The sequence below is a fragment of the Phalaenopsis equestris genome, unplaced genomic scaffold, assembly GCF_001263595.1.
Source record: "Phalaenopsis equestris unplaced genomic scaffold, ASM126359v1 Scaffold000261, whole genome shotgun sequence".
NCBI lineage: Eukaryota > Viridiplantae > Streptophyta > Magnoliopsida > Asparagales > Orchidaceae > Phalaenopsis > Phalaenopsis equestris.
The window spans coordinates 6,733-25,535 of record NW_018164703.1 but is presented as its reverse complement, the minus strand read 5'-3'; the positions used below and the strand labels follow the sequence as shown (position 1 = coordinate 25,535).

The 18,803-nt window shown below is 33.9% G+C and overlaps 1 protein-coding gene across 3 annotated transcripts in view; it reads left to right on the top strand.

The window, feature by feature from the left end:
- Window positions 1-13,876, top strand: part of LOC110024590 (ADP-glucose phosphorylase) — a 34,750-nt gene extending 20,874 nt beyond the window's left edge. Inside the window, exons 3-4 of one of the 3 annotated variants that reach the window (XM_020724648.1) lie at window positions 11,404-11,670; window positions 13,535-13,876. In XM_020724648.1, coding sequence (XP_020580307.1) covers window positions 11,404-11,667 — 264 coding nt within the window. In that variant the 3' untranslated portion in view covers window positions 11,668-11,670; window positions 13,535-13,876. Of the gene's footprint in view, window positions 1-11,403; window positions 11,843-12,918; window positions 13,113-13,534 lie in introns of those variants that run through there. The other 2 variants (XM_020724649.1, XM_020724647.1) reach the window with 2 other exon arrangements.
- The last annotated feature ends 4,927 nt before the right edge of the window (window positions 13,877-18,803 follow it).

Here is an 18,803-nt window from a genome sequence, read left to right as displayed (position 1 = left end):
AAATTTTATATCCAACCTTGATATTGTGCATATTATTAAATCCATTCACGAAACTCTTGAAAATTCAAAATGGAAGAAAGCAGTGGAAAATGATATTCAAGCACTACAACATAATGACATATGAATTCTTACTAAACTTTCTCATGATAAGAAGCCAGTTGGATGCAAGTGGGTGTTCAACATCATATATAAAGCCGATGAGAGTATTGAGAGATTCAAAGTCAAACTTGTTGCAAAAGGTTTTATGCAAGCCTATAGAACTGACTATCAGGAGACCTTCACACCAGTTGACAAACTGAATTTTATTAGAGTTTTCATTTTAGTTGCAGTTAATAAGGAATGAAGATTGCGTCAATTTGACATAAAAATGTCTTTCTAAATAGGGATTTAGAAGAAATGTACATGGAGATACCACTAGGACTTTAGAATGATCCCGACAAACACTTAATATGCAAACTCAGGAAGTCTCTCTATTGGCTTAAACAATACCAAGGGCGTGGCTCGAAAGGTTTATTAAAACTATGAAATTCAATGGATATTCTTAAAGTTAATGATCACTCATTGTTTATAAAGCACACTTGAGAAGATAAAGTTGCTTCACTGATCGTATATAAGAATGATATGACAAATATTAGTGATGATGAAAGAAAAATTTTCAAAATCGAAGAAGTGCTTGCTTCTGAGTTTGAAATCAAAGACTAGAGAAACATGAGAAATTTTCTAGGGATGAAGATAATAAGGTCCAAGAAAGACATTGTTATATCACAGAGGAAATACATCCTATATATACTAAAGGAAATAAGAATAATTGGATTCCAATGGAACCTAACAAAAAGTCTAATAGGGAAAAAGGAGTATATTTGTGGATAAAAGAAGGTACCAAAGATTGGTAGGAGAACTCATCTATCTATCAAATACTATGCCAGATATTACATGCCAGGATTGTGAGCCAATACATGAATAACCCAAATAAATAGCATTTAAAGATGATATACAAGATTCTGAGTTTTTTTAAGAAAATTCCTGATCATGGATTAATTTTTGAAAAAAATAGATATGTGGAAATCTATCTCGATGCTAGTTGGGTTGGAGAACTTACTGACAGAAGCTCCAAAACCAGTTACTGCTCAAATGTATGGGGAAATTTGGTTACACGGAGAAGTAACAAACAAGTTATTTCTAGAAGTAGTGCAAAATCAGAGTATTTGACGTATGCCTGGGGAATCATTGGGATTTGGATTCAGAACCTATTAAGGGAACTAGGATGTACCTCCAATAGGCCAATACATATGTTTTGTGATAGTCAACTAGCTATCAATATTACCAAAAATCCTGTGTATCATGACAGGACCAAACATATTGAAGTTGATAGACACATCATCTCTGAAAAAGTTAATGAGAGAATTATACAACTAAGCTACATTCCTACGCACCAACAAGTTGTTGATGTCTTCAGTAAGCTCTTTCTTTAATCACCTTCTGAAGGTTCAATGCCAAGCTTGATCTATGACTTAGCTTGATGAGGAGTGTAGACACCTGAGAAGTTTCAAGTGGTTTTCCTAGTATAGACCAATCGGCTATCCAAAATCTTTTGAGAGATTTGATTTGAGATCAGTTTAGAAAGCTCTTGTTTTTTGTTTACTCCTTCCCTATTTATGTTTCTTTATTTTTTATTTCTGAATTATTTCCTTTCCCAATATATGATAGATCTATTTTAGTTGTAAATTAGGAGCGATTGGATTCCCTATATATATGTACCCTGCATGTGAATAAAGAGATCAAGCAATTTTTACCTCTCCAAATATATTTTTCAACATTATGCTCATATTTTATCTGTTTATCTTGAAGAGAGCATTCATGATACTCTTTTTTAGGATTTTTGCTATTTTGTTGAGGATTTTGGTTTTAAAAACATATGCAACAATGATTAATGTATGCTAATGTTAGCGTGTTATTGACAAATGACAGTTAGTGCACATCATAAAAATTTGCAATTTAATTGTATTCAATAATGTTTGTTTTTCTTTTGTTTTTTGTTAAGCTTTTTTATGTGAATCATTGGTTTTTTTAATAGGAAAAACTATTATTAGATGTTTTAGTTATATATTTTATATTAGCAATTTATAAATAGTTTATTTACCCTAAGCCTTACACTTATGATGTTTTGCTGTATCCATATTCATGTTATGTAGTATCCTTGTCTCGTATTGGTGTCCGTGCTTTATAGATAACTTTATTATAACAGATATGGTTTAGGAGATTTTGCTTATGTTGAATGTGTAGCCAACTAAAGTTTGAATGTGGACTATGTTCTAATTCTTTAAAGTTCTTTTTGATCCCATCTGCATTTCATCTTCCAAAAAAAAAAGTTTCTTGCGTTTTAGCTTGCAGTATAGCAGTTATATGTACTCCGTGATATACCTGGGTGCAATAATTCTATGGGTATTTACATACATAGCACACGATTCTTATGTATTTACATATCTCACCCCTAAACTTTGCACATAGCACTCATATCTTTAATATCACATCAAAATAACACTATTATTTAAAGCACCATAGTGCTATATATATTTAAATATGAAAGCTTAGGTGTGAGATATACACATACATAAGAATTGTGTGCTATGTATGTAAATTTCCCATAATTTAATATGTTCTTTGGTTTGGTACATGCTTTTTCTTTCCTAGTTTTAGCATGTCAATGGCTGATGCATTTTCTTTGTGCTTGAAGGTATTCAAAAACTATGGTGCATCAGCTGGAGCATCCATGACTCATTCACACAGTCAGATTATTGGCCTTCCATTTGTTCCTCCTACTGTATCTGCTAGGTTTGATAGCCTGAAGGAGCTTTTTGATAAGTCCGGCAAGTGTGGCCTTTGTCAGGCTCAAAGTGAGGACATTTTGATTAATGAGTCTAACCATTTTTCAGCTATTGTTCCTTTTGCTGCATCATTTCCTTTTGAGGTTTGGATTATACCAAGAGATCATGCTTCATATTTCCATGATTTGGATGAAGAAAAGGTAAGATGTCTGTCAAATTTATGCCATTGTTGCTAATTTATGTAGATTTTTGTTGATATGTTTAGATTTAAGGCTTGTTTGAGAAAATTTTCTTGTTGCTTTCCGTTTTAGAACAAGTTATTTCTTCATTTGATAAAATTATTATGCTTTTTTAATAATGCTCTTAAAAGAACTCCATTTTTTTGCCAATTCGACCCTTAACTTCTATCATACTTTTAAAAGAGGATTTTGTATAAGTAATTTTTTAATAGACTTTATTAAATGGAGAATCTTAATGAAACAAAGCATTAATCATGCAACAAATTTTAAAGATAACCGACACATTCAGTATATTTCTAATTTGTTAACATGATGAGATGAGTTAGGATGTACTCCTTTGAAGGTTAATTAATTTTGTTCACCATAAAAAAACTTGGGAATTTAAGACAATATTTGTTTTCTTGAATTAGACTAAGCTTAGAAGATGAAACCATATTCTTTCTTAAATTTAATGCCTTGTTTGGGGGAGCTTCTCCTTTCATAAAAGTTCTTTTAAAAGCAATTTAAAGTAATAGTGGTATAAAGTTGTGGTTGCTAAAGTTAAACTTCCATTTGGATAATTTTTTTTTTCTTTTTAACACTATTAGCTGTAGCTTTTTTAAATATTAAAGACTATAATATCCCTAATAATTTTAAAATATAACCACCCTTTCATTCTAATAGACAACTAAAACATAATATTGCTAAAACAAAATATTTCTCCTGATTGTCTTCTAGGGGGGGCGGGGGGGCTTGACGTTGCGAACTCTATAACTAAGACTTGGCAGGTTGCTAAAGAGGATCCCAAGTGGAAAGCGGCGATGCATGAAGAGTGTGGAGCCCTTGATAAAAACCGAAAATGGGAGATTATACCACTACCAACAGGGAAGAAGACAGTTGACTGCAAGTAGATCTTCACGGTAAAGCAAGAAGGGAAGACGGAAAGGTATAAAACACGACTAATGACAAAAGGGTACAGTCAGACTTATGACATTGACTGCGATGAAATCCTTGCACCAGTTGCAAAAATGAGCACGGTGAGAACACTGACTTCTCTGACGATGAATAGTGGATGTAGACTCCATCAATTGGATGTTAAGAATGCTTTTTCTTCATGGGGAGCTACTGGAGGAGGCATATATGGAGATAGCCCCGGGATTCAGTATATCCCAGACTGTAGGCAAGATGTGTAGGTTCTGGAAGTCACTGTATGACTTGAAGCAATCTCCTCGAGCCTTGTTTGATAATTTTAGAATGATGTTTTGACATGGGATATCAACAGATCAATGCAGACCACACGATGTTCTTTCGGCAATATGAAGGTTGCACTACCATACTTGTTGTGTATGTGGTTGATATAATTAACACTGGTGATTATGAGACAGAAATTGCCCAACTGAAAGGAAGATTAGGGAAGTAAATTGAGGTAATGGATCTAGGACAGCTCAGATACTTTCTTGAGATTGAAGTAGCTCATGGGCCTGAGTGGATGATTCTATCCTAAATAAAGTATGTGAGGGATCTTCTAACCGAGACATGTATGCGGGTTTGCGAACCTGCAGTCTCTCCAATTGATCAATAGGTCAAGCTCAGTATAGAGGCAGATGAATTGGTTGATCTTGATAGGTACAAGAGGCTGGTGGGCCGCCTGATCTATATGTGCCACACTCGACTCGATATCACTTTTGTAGTAAAAGTGTGGTGAGTCGCTAAATGCATGGTCCGAGGAAGGGTTATATGGATGCAGTGTATCAGATTTTGAGGATCTGCACAGTGCACCAGGAAAAGAGTTGATATTCAGGAAGAATAGACATGTAAATATTTAGGGTTATTGTGATTCTGACTGGGCAAATTGTGATGATACAGAAGATTCATGTATGAATATTGCATGTTTGTAGGTGGAAGCTTGGTCTCGTGAAAGAGCAAGAAACAATCAGTTGTAGCAAGATCAACAACAGAGTTAAAATATAAGGCCATGACATTAAGAGTTACTGAGATGATGTAGTTGAAGTCTTGTTAGTTGAACTCAAAGTGGATCAGGGAACTCAAATGAAGTTCTGGTGTGAAAATAAATCGACAATTGACATTGCTGACAACCCATTGCAACAGGACATAACTAAAATTGTGGAGTTTGATAGATTCTTCATCAAGGAGAAGTTGAATAATGGATTGTTGGAATTAAGTTATATAGCTATTGGAGAGCAGGTGGCTTGACTTTCAGTGGATTTAGCTAGATTATGTGACAATATGAGCTTAGTGAATATCTTTCGCTCATGTTAAGGGGGATTGTTTTGAGGTATGTGTAATTGGAGGGTTTTATTGTGTCTATTTGTTAAACATTATAACACCTATTTAAACCCATATGTTGAATGACATAGATAGTTTTCACATCAAAAAAATCTTTTGATTTTTTCAGTTTAAGTTATTTAAGTGTTCTGCAAAGTGTTTTAATTTCAAATTTTTAGTTTATGTTTCACTTTAATTTAATATTATAAAGAGTGTCATGAAAGTGTGGCTCACCTAGCCGGAGGTCCACTACTCATAACTCCTTCGTTTTAGCAAAGTGGACGCTTCACTCGGGAGAGTGAGACACAACACCTTAAACAACTAAGGCGATTTAATCACCTTTTTTTTAATTTTGATTTGTTTTGTTTTGACTTTTTTTTAATCTGATTGGTTGGATTGTTTTTTAGAGATTTGGAGCTCATTTGGTTTAGTTTAATTTGTGTTTGGTTTAAATTAAGGTTAATTAAGTTCATTAAGATTAATTAATTAACTTAATTTGATTTAATTTGAGCTAAATATTTAGTTTTAATTAAGTTAATGAAAATTTAATTAATTGACTTATACTAATTTGATTTAGTTTAAATTTTAAATTAAGTTGAAGTTTACGCTCAAATTGATTTAGTTTGATGTTCATTAAACTTAGTTTAGTTTAAGTTCGATTTAATTTAAGTTACTTTTATGTTGTCTTAATTTAGTTCAATTTAGTTTAAATTGTTTCAAATTTAAGTTAAGTTGAATTGGATTAGATTATTTCATTTCACATTGGTTCGATGTTCAAGCTAGATTCATTTAAGTTTGAAGTTCTTATGTTGAATTAGTTTTATTCAAGGTTTGATTTGGTTTCATCTTGTTTTATTAATTTTATTGGATTGAGTTTAATTTATTCTGATTTGTTTTGAATTAGTTTTGATTCAAGTTTTAGTAAATGTTATATATAGTCATAAACAAAATTTACCTCACAAAAAAACATATAAGAGGATTTGCATTAGAATTTATCCGATTTAAAATAATAAAATGCATATTTATGTATGTAATAATTGATATGCATGACAACAAATATGCATGTGAAAAAGGATTCAATTTCTGCGATTAATAGACCAAATAAAAATTGATTTTTTATCACATGATATATTCGAATGCATGTAATAAATAAATCAAAAATAGATTGGAGGATTCAATTTCTGCCGCATTGTTACAGAAGTTGATAATTCTCATTAACAGTCAAAATTTCCCTTGGTACTCTAAGAGGGTGAGAAAAGCCAGCAAGAATTATTTCACAAGTGGTTAATAGCGCATTAAGTTAGTATGCCTTACTCAGCTTATACGACCTACCAACATTCTTGTTATGCCAATCATATTGATAGATAATGTGTTTTGCTTTAACGGAACCATAATAGTCCACAATATTCAAATGAGGAGCCTATGATTCAAATTTTGCTAACTAGTTTGGCATTGTAGAGAGTGGAACTAAGTCCAAGCTAGGTAATTTGACTTTAAACTTCAGAATACAATTATGAAATGAATGAACAAGCAGCTACGGTTTTGACTCCCAAAGTTTTCAAGACGTCATTTAGTTAATCGAAATTAGATTAAATTTCAAAATTTTTCCATGTCAAATTTAATGAGGTTCGAAAATAAGGACCAATGCAAAATGTTATAGATTCTAAACTTGTTGTTCCATTTCACTGACCAAAGCTAAAGGGATTGTCAAAGCAGGCATGGTATTCCCGGATGAAATTGATTCTTAGAGGCATTTGCTGAGTACGGTTTCAGATTTTGCTTTCTGAATAACAGGTTCGGAAGGTTTAGAAAGACGGCATTGAGGTTCTCTAGAGCATAGGAATGGAATGAAGCATTCACCTTCAAATCGTTTAGTTGGAATGTAATTTCAAGAATTCCTTAGGAGACAAAATAACTTCTCATTTTCTTAGTGTTCTCCATAATCATATGCCAATCAAACACAGTAGATCCAAGAATACAACATTTCACACAAAAATTTCATTGCCGATCAAAACCCATCAACTTTAGAAAAGAAAAAAAAACTATGATGGAACAAAATTGAACAAACGAACATATAAAACAACCAAACTATTGGTCTCGGCAAACAGAGACAGATAAACACCGGAAGAAATATAGAAAATGAAGGAAATAAATGGATTTAATTCTATACAATTTGGGAGAGGAAACAAAAGAGAGAGGAAGGCCACTCGCGAATCAAGAAATCAAAGCAGAAAAGGTGTTTTCACTGCAGGCTTCGATTTGCAATTCTTGTCTCACGAAGTTTGGGTTGCTTCGGTCTTGGAGCTGCTCGACTCCTTTGAACGAAGGAGAAGAAAAGGGGGTTTGGCTCCTCGTGTGCTCGACTAGAAGAACTGGTCTCTGTTGATTTAACGAACGAAAGTAAGAGGGTGTGATACAGGAGTTCAATTAAACAGCGAGAAAATGTTATTATTGCTGAATTCAAATATGTAATTACAACCTTACAAACGAAAATTGGAGATAACAACAAATACGACACACGACACGCTGAATGGTCAAGACAATAGCCTTCAATTTCTACACGTACACTAACTTGAGCCTCACCCTAGATGTGAGCACCTGGCTAATGTAGGCAATCGATTGTTGATCCTGCATGAGTATTGATCCATATCCGTACCCTGACACATCCATTTCTACCAATCTACTAAAGATTGGAAGTGCTAATACCGTGACCCTGTTCATCGCTTCTTCAGATGTGTTGTTGCTTCCCCTACTTGAAATTGTCGTTTTTCAGTTTTTCATCTACGACCATGCTATTTGTCATACTCCCTAATGAATTTCCGGTAGTATCCAGTGAGACCTATGAACCCTTTCAACTTTTGGTAAAGGCTAGTCCACCACAACCTCTTTCTTGGACTGGTTCGCTGCTACTTCTGCCCTGGTCATCATGTGTCCTAGGTACTCCACGTGTAATTGTGCAAAGGAACATTTCTTCATGTTAGTGTGCAACTGGTGCTCCTTCAACTTCTCCAAGACTATCCTCGGATGCCCACTCGCTCTGTTTCTGTATGATAGTTGATCGGAATGTCATCGAAGAAGTCCAATAGAAATTTCATTAGGTAAGGCTGAAAAACTTAATTTATGTGAGATTGAAAATGTGATCGGAGTGTTGGTGAGGCCAAACATTATTACTAACTTGTAATGCCCTTCATGTGCTTTGAACGTTGTCTTGTGCATATCAGTTGGATTCATTCTGATCTAGTGTTATTCTGACTTAATATTGGTTTTTGAAAAAATGATTGCCCAATAAAGCTCATCTAGCAGCTCATCAATCACAGGGATAGGAAACTTCTCCAATAAAGTTTTCTTGTTCAAAGCCCAGTAATCAACACAAATATCTCCAACTACCATCTTTTTTTCACCAATAGATTGGACTGAAAAAGGGGCTCTTACTGTACCTGATAATGCTAGCTTCGAGCATTTTTGAGATCAACGTCTCTATCTCATTCTTTTGAATCTGAGTATACTGGTATGGTCTGACACTAATAGGAGGGACATCCTCTTTTAAGGTAATGGCATGCTCATGCTCTCTCGGTGGCGGTAATTTGCTCGGTTGCTGAAATTTGTCGGGAAACTACTATAGGAGCTGCTGAACACGCTTTTGAAACTCTTTCGACTCAGAATCTCATACTGCAACTCAACCAAAAAGCCTAACCCTTCTTCCCGTATCACCTTGGCCATGATTCTGAGCGAGATTATTTTTCTGCATAGGCTAACATCTCCTCTCAGCACGACCTTCCTATCCTTCACCTTGAATTCCATCGTCAGGAATTTCCAGTCCACCTTCATCTCCCCAGGCATCTATAGTCATTTCATTCTCAGAATCATATCAGTGTTGCCTAAAGTCCAAGGGAAGGAAGTCTCCATCACCTATAAGGCATCTATCATCAGAACTAATACCTTATATATTCGTCAACTTCTCTCCACATTTTTTGTACCCATCATGACCTCAAAGCTTCTTGTATCTACCAGCTCCAAGCTTCGTCGATATGTGACTTGATTTAAGATGAAATTATGTGTGGCTCCTCTATCTACTAACAAAATAATTGGCTCCTCTCCAATCCATCCCCTCACTTTCTTAGTGTGATTCATGGTGAATCCCACCAACGAATTGTGGGATAACTTCACTACATACAGGTGCAATTGCTCCTATTCCTTCATCGTGTCTTCCCCCGACTCACTATCTGTCTCCTCCCCTTCACGAACTAGAAGGATCTAAAGCGTGTTGTCCTTGCAATGGTGGCCTAGGGGATACTTCTCATCATATTAGAAACAAAATCCGCTTGCTCTCTTATCCTGGATGGGCCCCTGTATTCCTCTCTATTGGCGCCTCTTTTGAAATGACATCATCTGGGTTCTTAGTGTTATGGCCATCAAGGGGCTCTTGTAAAATTTTCTCATAGTTCTGCCTTTGCTCATCTTTTTTTTCTGTTTTTTGTCTTCCACTATCTGGGCGAGCTCCATCATCTTCCTAAATCCCCGTGGTCTCAATGGTTGGAGGGCTGCTTGGATGTTGGGCTTTTGGTCCTTCAAGAAGTTCCCCTCCAGTCCTACCGTTGAAATACCCCTTAGTTGCACCTACAATAGCTTGAACATCTCACTATATTTCGTTATCGTTCTCTCCTTAGTCAAAACATAGAATTGCTCATGTGGGTCTCCTTCCCGAATGGCCTGGAAAGATTCCAACAAAAATTCCTTAAACTCCTCCCACGAACGAATCAGGTAATTTGCCTCCATCCACTGAAATTATGCTAGGGTTTTTTTCTCCAAACATAACTCTGCCGTCATGAGATTTTCTTTTTCAGTTAATTCATTTATTGCAAAGTATCGCTCCACTCGTATGTATCTTCCCCTTCAAAGATCAACATCTTTAGTTTTTTAACCCTTGCATTGCCACCTCAACTTCCTCTCTGTGGCATTTCGTCCCATGTGTTTAGGGTGAAACTCGCTCTTTCGATCATAGCCATACCCCACCCTTGGGAAGCTCTTGATGTTAAATGCCTTCTTCATCGTGCTCCTCTCTTTCGACCTCCTTCTATTTCAATTAGAGCAGTTAGCCCCTCTTCAAGGCTCTTAAATTGGTTCTCCATTTGGTTCTACATGGAAGAAAACCCTCAAGGCAGCCCTCCATTTGGTTTTTTTGTGGAAGAAAACCTATCATCTATGGTGGTGAACTTTTTTTTCATCCCCGATTTGATTTGTCATACCCAAAACATCCACCTTCTTTGCTGTTATTTCTCCAAGATCTCGCTCTGACACCAAATTGATACAAACCAGAGTCAAAATTAGCGAGCAAACTGCGATAGATATATGGGAAAAGCCAATATAGGGCTAATTTGATTAAAATATCAAACCAAATAAATAAGATTTAAGGGATGATCTACAATTTGAAAGGTAGATCATCTCTACACAAATTTTAGATGCCGCTATGAACATAGAGAAAAGAAAAATTACAGCAAATCAAAACATAAAGCAAACCCTAGCCAATTAGCCCTAGTAAATACTCTCAAAGATCCATTTAAAATTTCCCCCAAAATCTCCTTTACTTCCTCTCTTGTACGTGATTAACGGCTGTGTGGGCCCACCTAGAACCTGGATTCGTCCTCCGCAACTCATAGGGATTCTACCTCTCTAGGCTGGGTCGACTGGCTTGATCAGGCCGAGTGGTCTGGTTGAGTCTGGCCGGTCCAAACTTGTCTTCCTTGGATCGTCCCATGTGCAGGATCGGCTCTTCGATTGGCTCTCCCGTCTGCAGGAGCAGGCATATCAATTTATCATGTAAGATAGTGGCTGACTTGTGGCTAATATAATTCATGTCTTGTCGAAAGCGTAATGACAAGCTAGTTTCTGTTATCAATTACGAGGTGCCTTTCTCTAAACAGCTTAGCTTGTGTATAAAATAGTGATATTTTTTATGTGATATGAAAGATTGTTGGTATATTTATAAAAAGTAAAGTTTAGGTGATAAAAATTGGTATGTATGTAAATGCCCTGCTCTTTTATTCATTTTCATTACTACTTGATTTCTTTTTCAGGCTATTGATTTTGGTGGTTTGCTGAAGCTGATACTTTCAAAACTGTCAAAGCAGCTGAATGACCCACCATACAACTTCATGATTCATAGCTCACCATTTCATCTTTCACCTCCGCATTTGCCTTATGCCCACTGGTTCATGCAAATTGTTCCCCAGTTAAATGTAATTGGTGGTTTTGAGATTGGAAGTGGCTGCTATATTAATCCAGTCTTCCCAGAGGATGCTGCCAAGGTCTTGAGGGAAGTAAACCTTACAACTAGTTAAAAGGTAAAAATTGAAGTATAGGTGTTAGATACATACCACCTAATTTTAATTTATTTAGATACATACCGCCTAATTTCAATGTAGTTGCATGTCTAACACCTAAATTTTACTTTTTATATTTATACCACCCAAATCTTGCATATTGCATAAAAATGCCATCTTTTTTTACTGTTAGAAAGTGAAGTTCACATTTTTATGGTATGTATGTAAAAATTGAAGTATAGGTGTTTAAGTCTTCCTTTTTTTTTTTCAAAATAAGTTATCATATGGGTATGATGATAGTAATATTATTATATATCATTAATTTCCCCATTCTTCTGATACAACATGTAACTTGTCTCATTGGAATCTTGGATCAAATGAATATTATTAGAGTGCTCTACTTTCCTAATTATCTTATATTTTAATATCTTATCAAGTAGAAGATTTTTAGGAGGTGCAAATTGGTAAATTAATGCACTTCTATGGGAAACATAAGTCTACTTTGGTATATGATTATTCTTGATGTTTAACCTCCAAGAACCTTCATTTTTCTGGCTTTGCAGTTATATTAGCTTTGGGTCTTCCCATCTTGTTTGGATTTTAGCTTTTCTTAAGAAATGGCTCTTTTGAGTCAAGGGGACTTGATCATCATTTGCAGTCATGTTTGACTAGTTAAATATCACATTTTTGATTCTTTTGTTAAGCAAGTGAATTGAACTTGGATAATTCTTTGAAGTTTGAAAATATCGCGTGTTTGATTCTTTCGTTAAGCAAGTGAATTGAACTTGGATAATTCTTTGAAGTTTGATTTATAAATGAGTTGAATATGAACAAAAATTTGGTCGTCCTTGTTCGGCTCATTTTTTGCTCGAAATAATAAAAAAATAAGTTGAATATGAACAAAAATTTGGTCGTCCTTGATCGGCTCATTTTTTGCTCGAAATAATAAAAAAATAATATTTATTTTCATATTGTCCTTAAATTATATTTGAGTGTTAGATATGTAAATACATAGCAATTGGCTAGTGTTTGCAATGCCCGAAAAAAAAAAAAAGGATAGCAGAGAACAAGAACACTTGGGTCCGATGCTTACATATTTCTAGATGTTAGACATGTAAATACATAGGAATTGACTGGTATGCATGTAAATGCCCCAAAATAGAAAATTCACGGTGGGATTGCCCCACATTAACAATTCCTTTACTCTCATTCCCAATTCCATCTTTATACATTGGTTTAGTCTCACATTTGTGAGAATTTTTTTTACAGGTTAGAGTAGTTTAAAAACAGGAAAACTCGATATTGCTTGAATTTTGGCTCTCAAGTTGAGCTCAATTCGATTCGAGCTAAAGTCGAGGGAACAAATAAACGGAGTCTATTTCGAGTTGCTCACGAATAAATTCAAGCACTATCAAACCGAACACGAACAAATTCATCACAAGCTTAATTCGAACACGAGCCGATTTTGAATAGGTGTTAATGCAAGGAGCCAAACACAAACAGAACATCAACTTGCTCATGTTCGACTCGTTTACATCCCTAGTTGGTTGTAATGAATTGTAGGTCTTTATGCATATTTCATGTTAAGCCAAAAGGAGTTTTGATCCCATTGATAATTGTTCTGTGCCAGAATACTGAGAGCATCTTATATAAGATTGAAGGTTTTTTATTTTGAAAACCTAGGAAGAAAAGAAATTATCTCACATATGCTCTATTATAAATTAAATATTACCAAGTGCACCTTTCATCTTGAACAGAAAATACATTAAGATAATATGATATGCTCATAAGTCATATTAGGTATCTTTTATATGTGCACGAGGTGTTTTGAAGAGTTGTTATTATCGAAAAATGATTGGTGATTTGTTGATCATTCTCATTATAGGAGGGGAGATTAACCACTAGAAAGGCGCACATTGACCTTACTAGTGATGGTTTACACTAGTTTGGTGGTGACAATGAGCATCGGACTTTGTGGCGATGACTCATAGTGGCAAAGGGTGTGGATGCTATGAGACAACTTATGTACTGAAGTTGAAAGGGTTGCCTTTTACTACTACCCCTTTTATTTATATTTGGAACAATCCTTATGAGTTTAATAATTAGAGAGAATATTTCCCACATGTAAAGTATATGCTAAGTTAAAAAGTGCAAACTTGTGATTAACAATGATATTGATTTGAATGAGATTTTTTCAAAGTATATGATTAGGCCTAACTCGACTATTTAGTTACATCATTATGTGGAGAGTCTCAACAACACTTCTTTGCATATTAACACTCGATGTTTAGTGCTGATTAAACTTTGTAAGTTATGAAGATAATATTTGGTGCTATGTCATGCCCTTGGATATAATTGAATTCTTCTTGGTAAACCTTTCATTGTCCAACATGAATGAAATTTATAATGATAACATAATATTTATATGTTAAACTATAATAATACACCCTTATATTATTTTATTATTTTATTATTATTATTTTTTTTTTATAGTTACCTAATTGTTCCCTCTCTCCCAGAGAGTATACACTATTTGATCTCATGATTGTGGATCCATCTTTTGATTAGTTATGATGATTTGAGATATCTTGCTTGCTAGGTTGATACATTGAAATATTTTATCATTGTTGCCCCATTGATCATTGATGATTGCATTAATCTAAGTGAACCACTTCTATATCATGATTAAATGATCTTATCTTTACTGAGGAGGAGAGTAGTAATGTATTTGAGACTAAGCTTCTTCTTGTTTGAGTGCCATCACCATTTGAGATGCGCATATATTTCGGTCTCCAATATTTTTTATTTCTCCATTGTTTTACCTTCATTTTATGCATCATATTTTGCATATTGCTCGCTCATCACTTCCACACAATTTTTTTTATCTTAAAATGCCTGTTTTGAAGCCATTTTATTGGTGATGTAGCTGCATTATGATCTTATTTTCAAAGCAAAATTTTCATTTTGTTATACAGTGATAGTAATAACATGTTATATCATTGTTTATTTTTCACTTATGCTAATACATGCTACATATCTCATAGAAATCTTGAATCAAATGACTATTTTTTTACTTTGTCTCACAGCATGCTTTACCTATGTCTATTATAAGATCTTTGTCAGTGAAAATTATAGCTAAGTAGTACCTGAAATTTGTTTTAACAACTTTGATTGAAACTCATTTAAATTAGTGTTCATGTTATTTGTATAAAAATGTTAAATTGTTTTGTGTGCTCAAATGTTGGTCTAGAGAAAGTTAAACGCCACATCGTCGTTATTAAGTTATTGAGTCATTTCATTTATGAAGTTCAACTGGAAGCATGTATGACAAGCTAGTTTTTAAATATTTATGATTGATATTTCATCTATGTAGAGAAGGAATTAAATGAGTTATTATTCATTATAAATACAAGATAAGAGTTATGACACTAAGACTAATTCTAAGGTGCATTTATTATTGTTCTTTATTGAACAGGCTTTTTATTATGTTTTTTACTCATTTTAGTTTTTTTTTTTTTTTCATTCAATTTTTCACATTTCACATTATTTGCATGCATTATAACACATTTTTCTCTTAAGCTCTTACATTTTCATTCCTTTTTTCTCCAATGTTAAACTAACATTATAAAATGTCTTAATCTATCTTTTCAACTCTATACACCAACATTTGAATGCTATACTCCCTATTAATTTTTTATAAATCTCCACAACATCTTCAAGCATTTTGTAGGTGCTCACTCATCATGTATCTCAACTTAAACTTACTTCAAGCTCATCATGAAACCAACACTAGAATTTCATTTTACAAAAGTTTTCAAAGCCTCAAATCACCTCAAGAGATTCTCTTCAATTCCTTTGCTTCGAAGTCTCGAATCACTTCAAGAGATCCTCTTCTATTTCTGCACATCAAATAAAATTGCTCATCTCTACCCCCACTCTTTATGTTGCATCAAGCTTTATAATGATAACTTAACTAGCCCATAATATGTAATGATGTTAGCAATAATAACTTCCTTGAGTTATCTTTCATCATAAAAGTTATATCTTTTTCTTGAACTTCTCCTAGAGATCACACTCATGCTCTTTATGTATTTCTTAGGAGTATGAACTCAAAAGAGAATCTTAGCACTTTGAAAAAATATTTCATTCTTTTAATAAACAATCACATGGGTCATTTAATACAAATAGAGAAGAGACTAGGGGAGTGGCAATCCAATGGTTTTGGGAAGGAGACTTAAGTAATTATGATGGAGATGATACTTAAGCACAATTAATTTTTGAGAAATTTACATGCATACAACAAATTTTTTATGTTTTAAGTTTGATATTTACACTTAGCTTCTTTGTGTCATAAGTCTATACATGAAAATGTGCATCTCATTTCTAAGAAGATAGTGTTGATAGTATTTTTGGTGTGATGTTAAGGATTTGAATGATATACATGTAAATATGAATGTGTAGAAGTTAGATATGTAAGTACATAAGAATTGTGTGGGTATGCATGTAAGCACCCCTTAAAGTTTTATATTTTAAAAAGGAGAATGTTGGAATTGATTTTTTATGAGAGAAAAGATGGAGGGAGTTGTGGTTGTAAGAATTTAGCTTGGTTTAACTCAAAGCCATATATAGTTTTGTATCACACATATGGTTAGCATCATCATCAAATCTTCATCATATGAGTATCACTCAAAAAAAAAAATGAGAATGTTGTTTCGATACAAGAAATAGAAACTCCGATGATTGGTGATGATTGATGATGATGATGTTGCATGACCCTATTACTAAACACAACAAAGAGATAGAAGAACCTCAAAAAATACAGTTAAACCACGAAAAACAGACAAATACAAAAAAGTAACACGAAGAAGAAGCCGATAGAAGGCTCCAAAAGAATTAAAACGGTTAAGGAAGGTAATAATACATACATAACAACCATCATCACTTTCAATGGTTAGGCAAGGAAATGCCCGCAACCAATTGATACGACAGAGTTCTAAAAGAAACAACAAACAACTCGTTCCAACTGAATCAACACAAATACCTGCAAAATCATATAACAAAGCAAGAAGAAAAGCCAAAGAAACCAACCCCCCAATAAGCTTCAAAATGAAGGAGTAAACGAAAAAAAAAGCAAAATCTCGTAGCAATGTATGTAAATATAAGAAGTACAATTGTTACGATGATTTTTGATGTGATGTTAAAGATCTAAATGTTATATACATAAATATAAAGGTTTATGTGATATACACGTAAACATATAAAAAATGTGTTGTTTACATGCAAATACCCAAATAAATGTATTTTTAAATATTTTATTTCCAAAATATTTAGGAATCAAAATTTTCTAATATATCTTCATCGTAAAGTGCTAAGATAGTCCCATATCATTTATATGGAGTTGTTTTAGTCTCAAATTTTATAGAAATGTCAAAACAACCCCGAATTAATTACTATTTTGGCCTTTCATTCTATCTTTAAATATTAAGGGGATTTTACATACATACCACCTAAGACATTATTATTAACATATTTAACAAAACAAACATTAATATTACATACATACCAATCTAAAATCCCTAATACAAAAATTCTACCTCTACCCAACGTTGCCACCTTTCTCGAACTTGGGCATTTCGAGCTGCATAAGCGAAGGCTTCGTGCAAATGGACGATCTCTTGTATGGGCTACAGGTTGGCTTTCACGATGGCTGGCCTTTTCGAGCTGCTTGAGTTTGTGAAGACTGACGAAAAAGCTTGAGGATGATGGTGATGGGTTTAGATGTGGTAGAATGGGGGTATTAGAGATTTTAAGGTGGTGAGTATCTAATATTAATGTTTGAGTTAGATATGTTAATAACAATATTTTGGTGTTATGTATGTAAATCCCCCCAATATCTTATAACATCTTTGTAGCATTATTTGTATCTAATTTCGAGTCTATTTGAGATAGCTGCAGCTTATTAAAAAGCAGTTGTGAAGTTGCTAAAAAATAATCTGATATTAAAAAACCTGTATGTATATATATTAAAAGTCAAACCGTAGCTAGAATGGTGCCACCTCGCCTAACCAGGACCTATGGGAAAATGCAGATTTTAGCGGCTGTTTTTTGAAAAATACTGTCAAAATGCAGTTTACCCAAACTAAGTGCGCTGTTGCACTGCCATCACACCACCGCCCCAAACGGATCCTTAAGCAGTTATTAGCATCGATGGCTCCAAAATTACACCATTTATTGTTTTAAAAGTTATATTAATTAAATTATGGTCACTTATTCTAACCTAACCTTTCTACACTTTTCAAAAGTAGTGTTGGCAGAAGGCACATCAACCTTTTCAGCCATGAATTGCCAAAAGATAGACTAAGGGTTTACCAACTGATTCCTATATATTTACATATCTAACACTACTTTATGTGAAAATTAAAGATACGAAAATATATAAGAATTGAGTGGTATGTATGTAAATCTTCATTAGATCATTAATTAGGGTGAAAATAGCATCTGGCAGTGGAAAAATAAGTTCAGAACATTCTGAGCAACTACTCTACATATTTCTTGTATCTGAGAAAATGTTGGTCCATAAAGTCTTGTGGAATTATTTTTTTCATATTTAATTAATTGGAAAATAGATTTTCTTTGGGTTTATTTGTAAATTTCTTTGTAAATTATTAATTGATTTTTTTTTTAATTTTGTAAATCTATTATTATTTTTTTTAAATTGGAGAATAGTCATAATTATATTTTCCCCCTTCTTCCTTGAAACTTCAACTCAATTTTCATGGCCACTCATTAATCCTTAATTAAGTTCTTCTTCTTCTTCTTCTTCCTCTTCCTCTGACCTCCATGCTCTGAAAGAAAGGAAATTTGAAAATAATTCTCCTTCGAAGTAATCACTTGCTCTCAAATTCTCTATGGCCTCTTCTTCATCCAAAGCCATGTAAGCCTTTAAATCTCCCCCCCTCTCTCTCTCTCTCTCTCTCTCTCTAGCTCTCATAACTGAATTTTTTTCTCTTTTGTGATGCTTTGTAAGGTTTTTATATGACAATTCATATAGTCATATTTACAGCATCATTTGCAATTATTGGCTTAGGAATGCATTTGCTTTAGTATGATAACATACATGACGATAGATCAAAGAGCCATAAATATATATATAT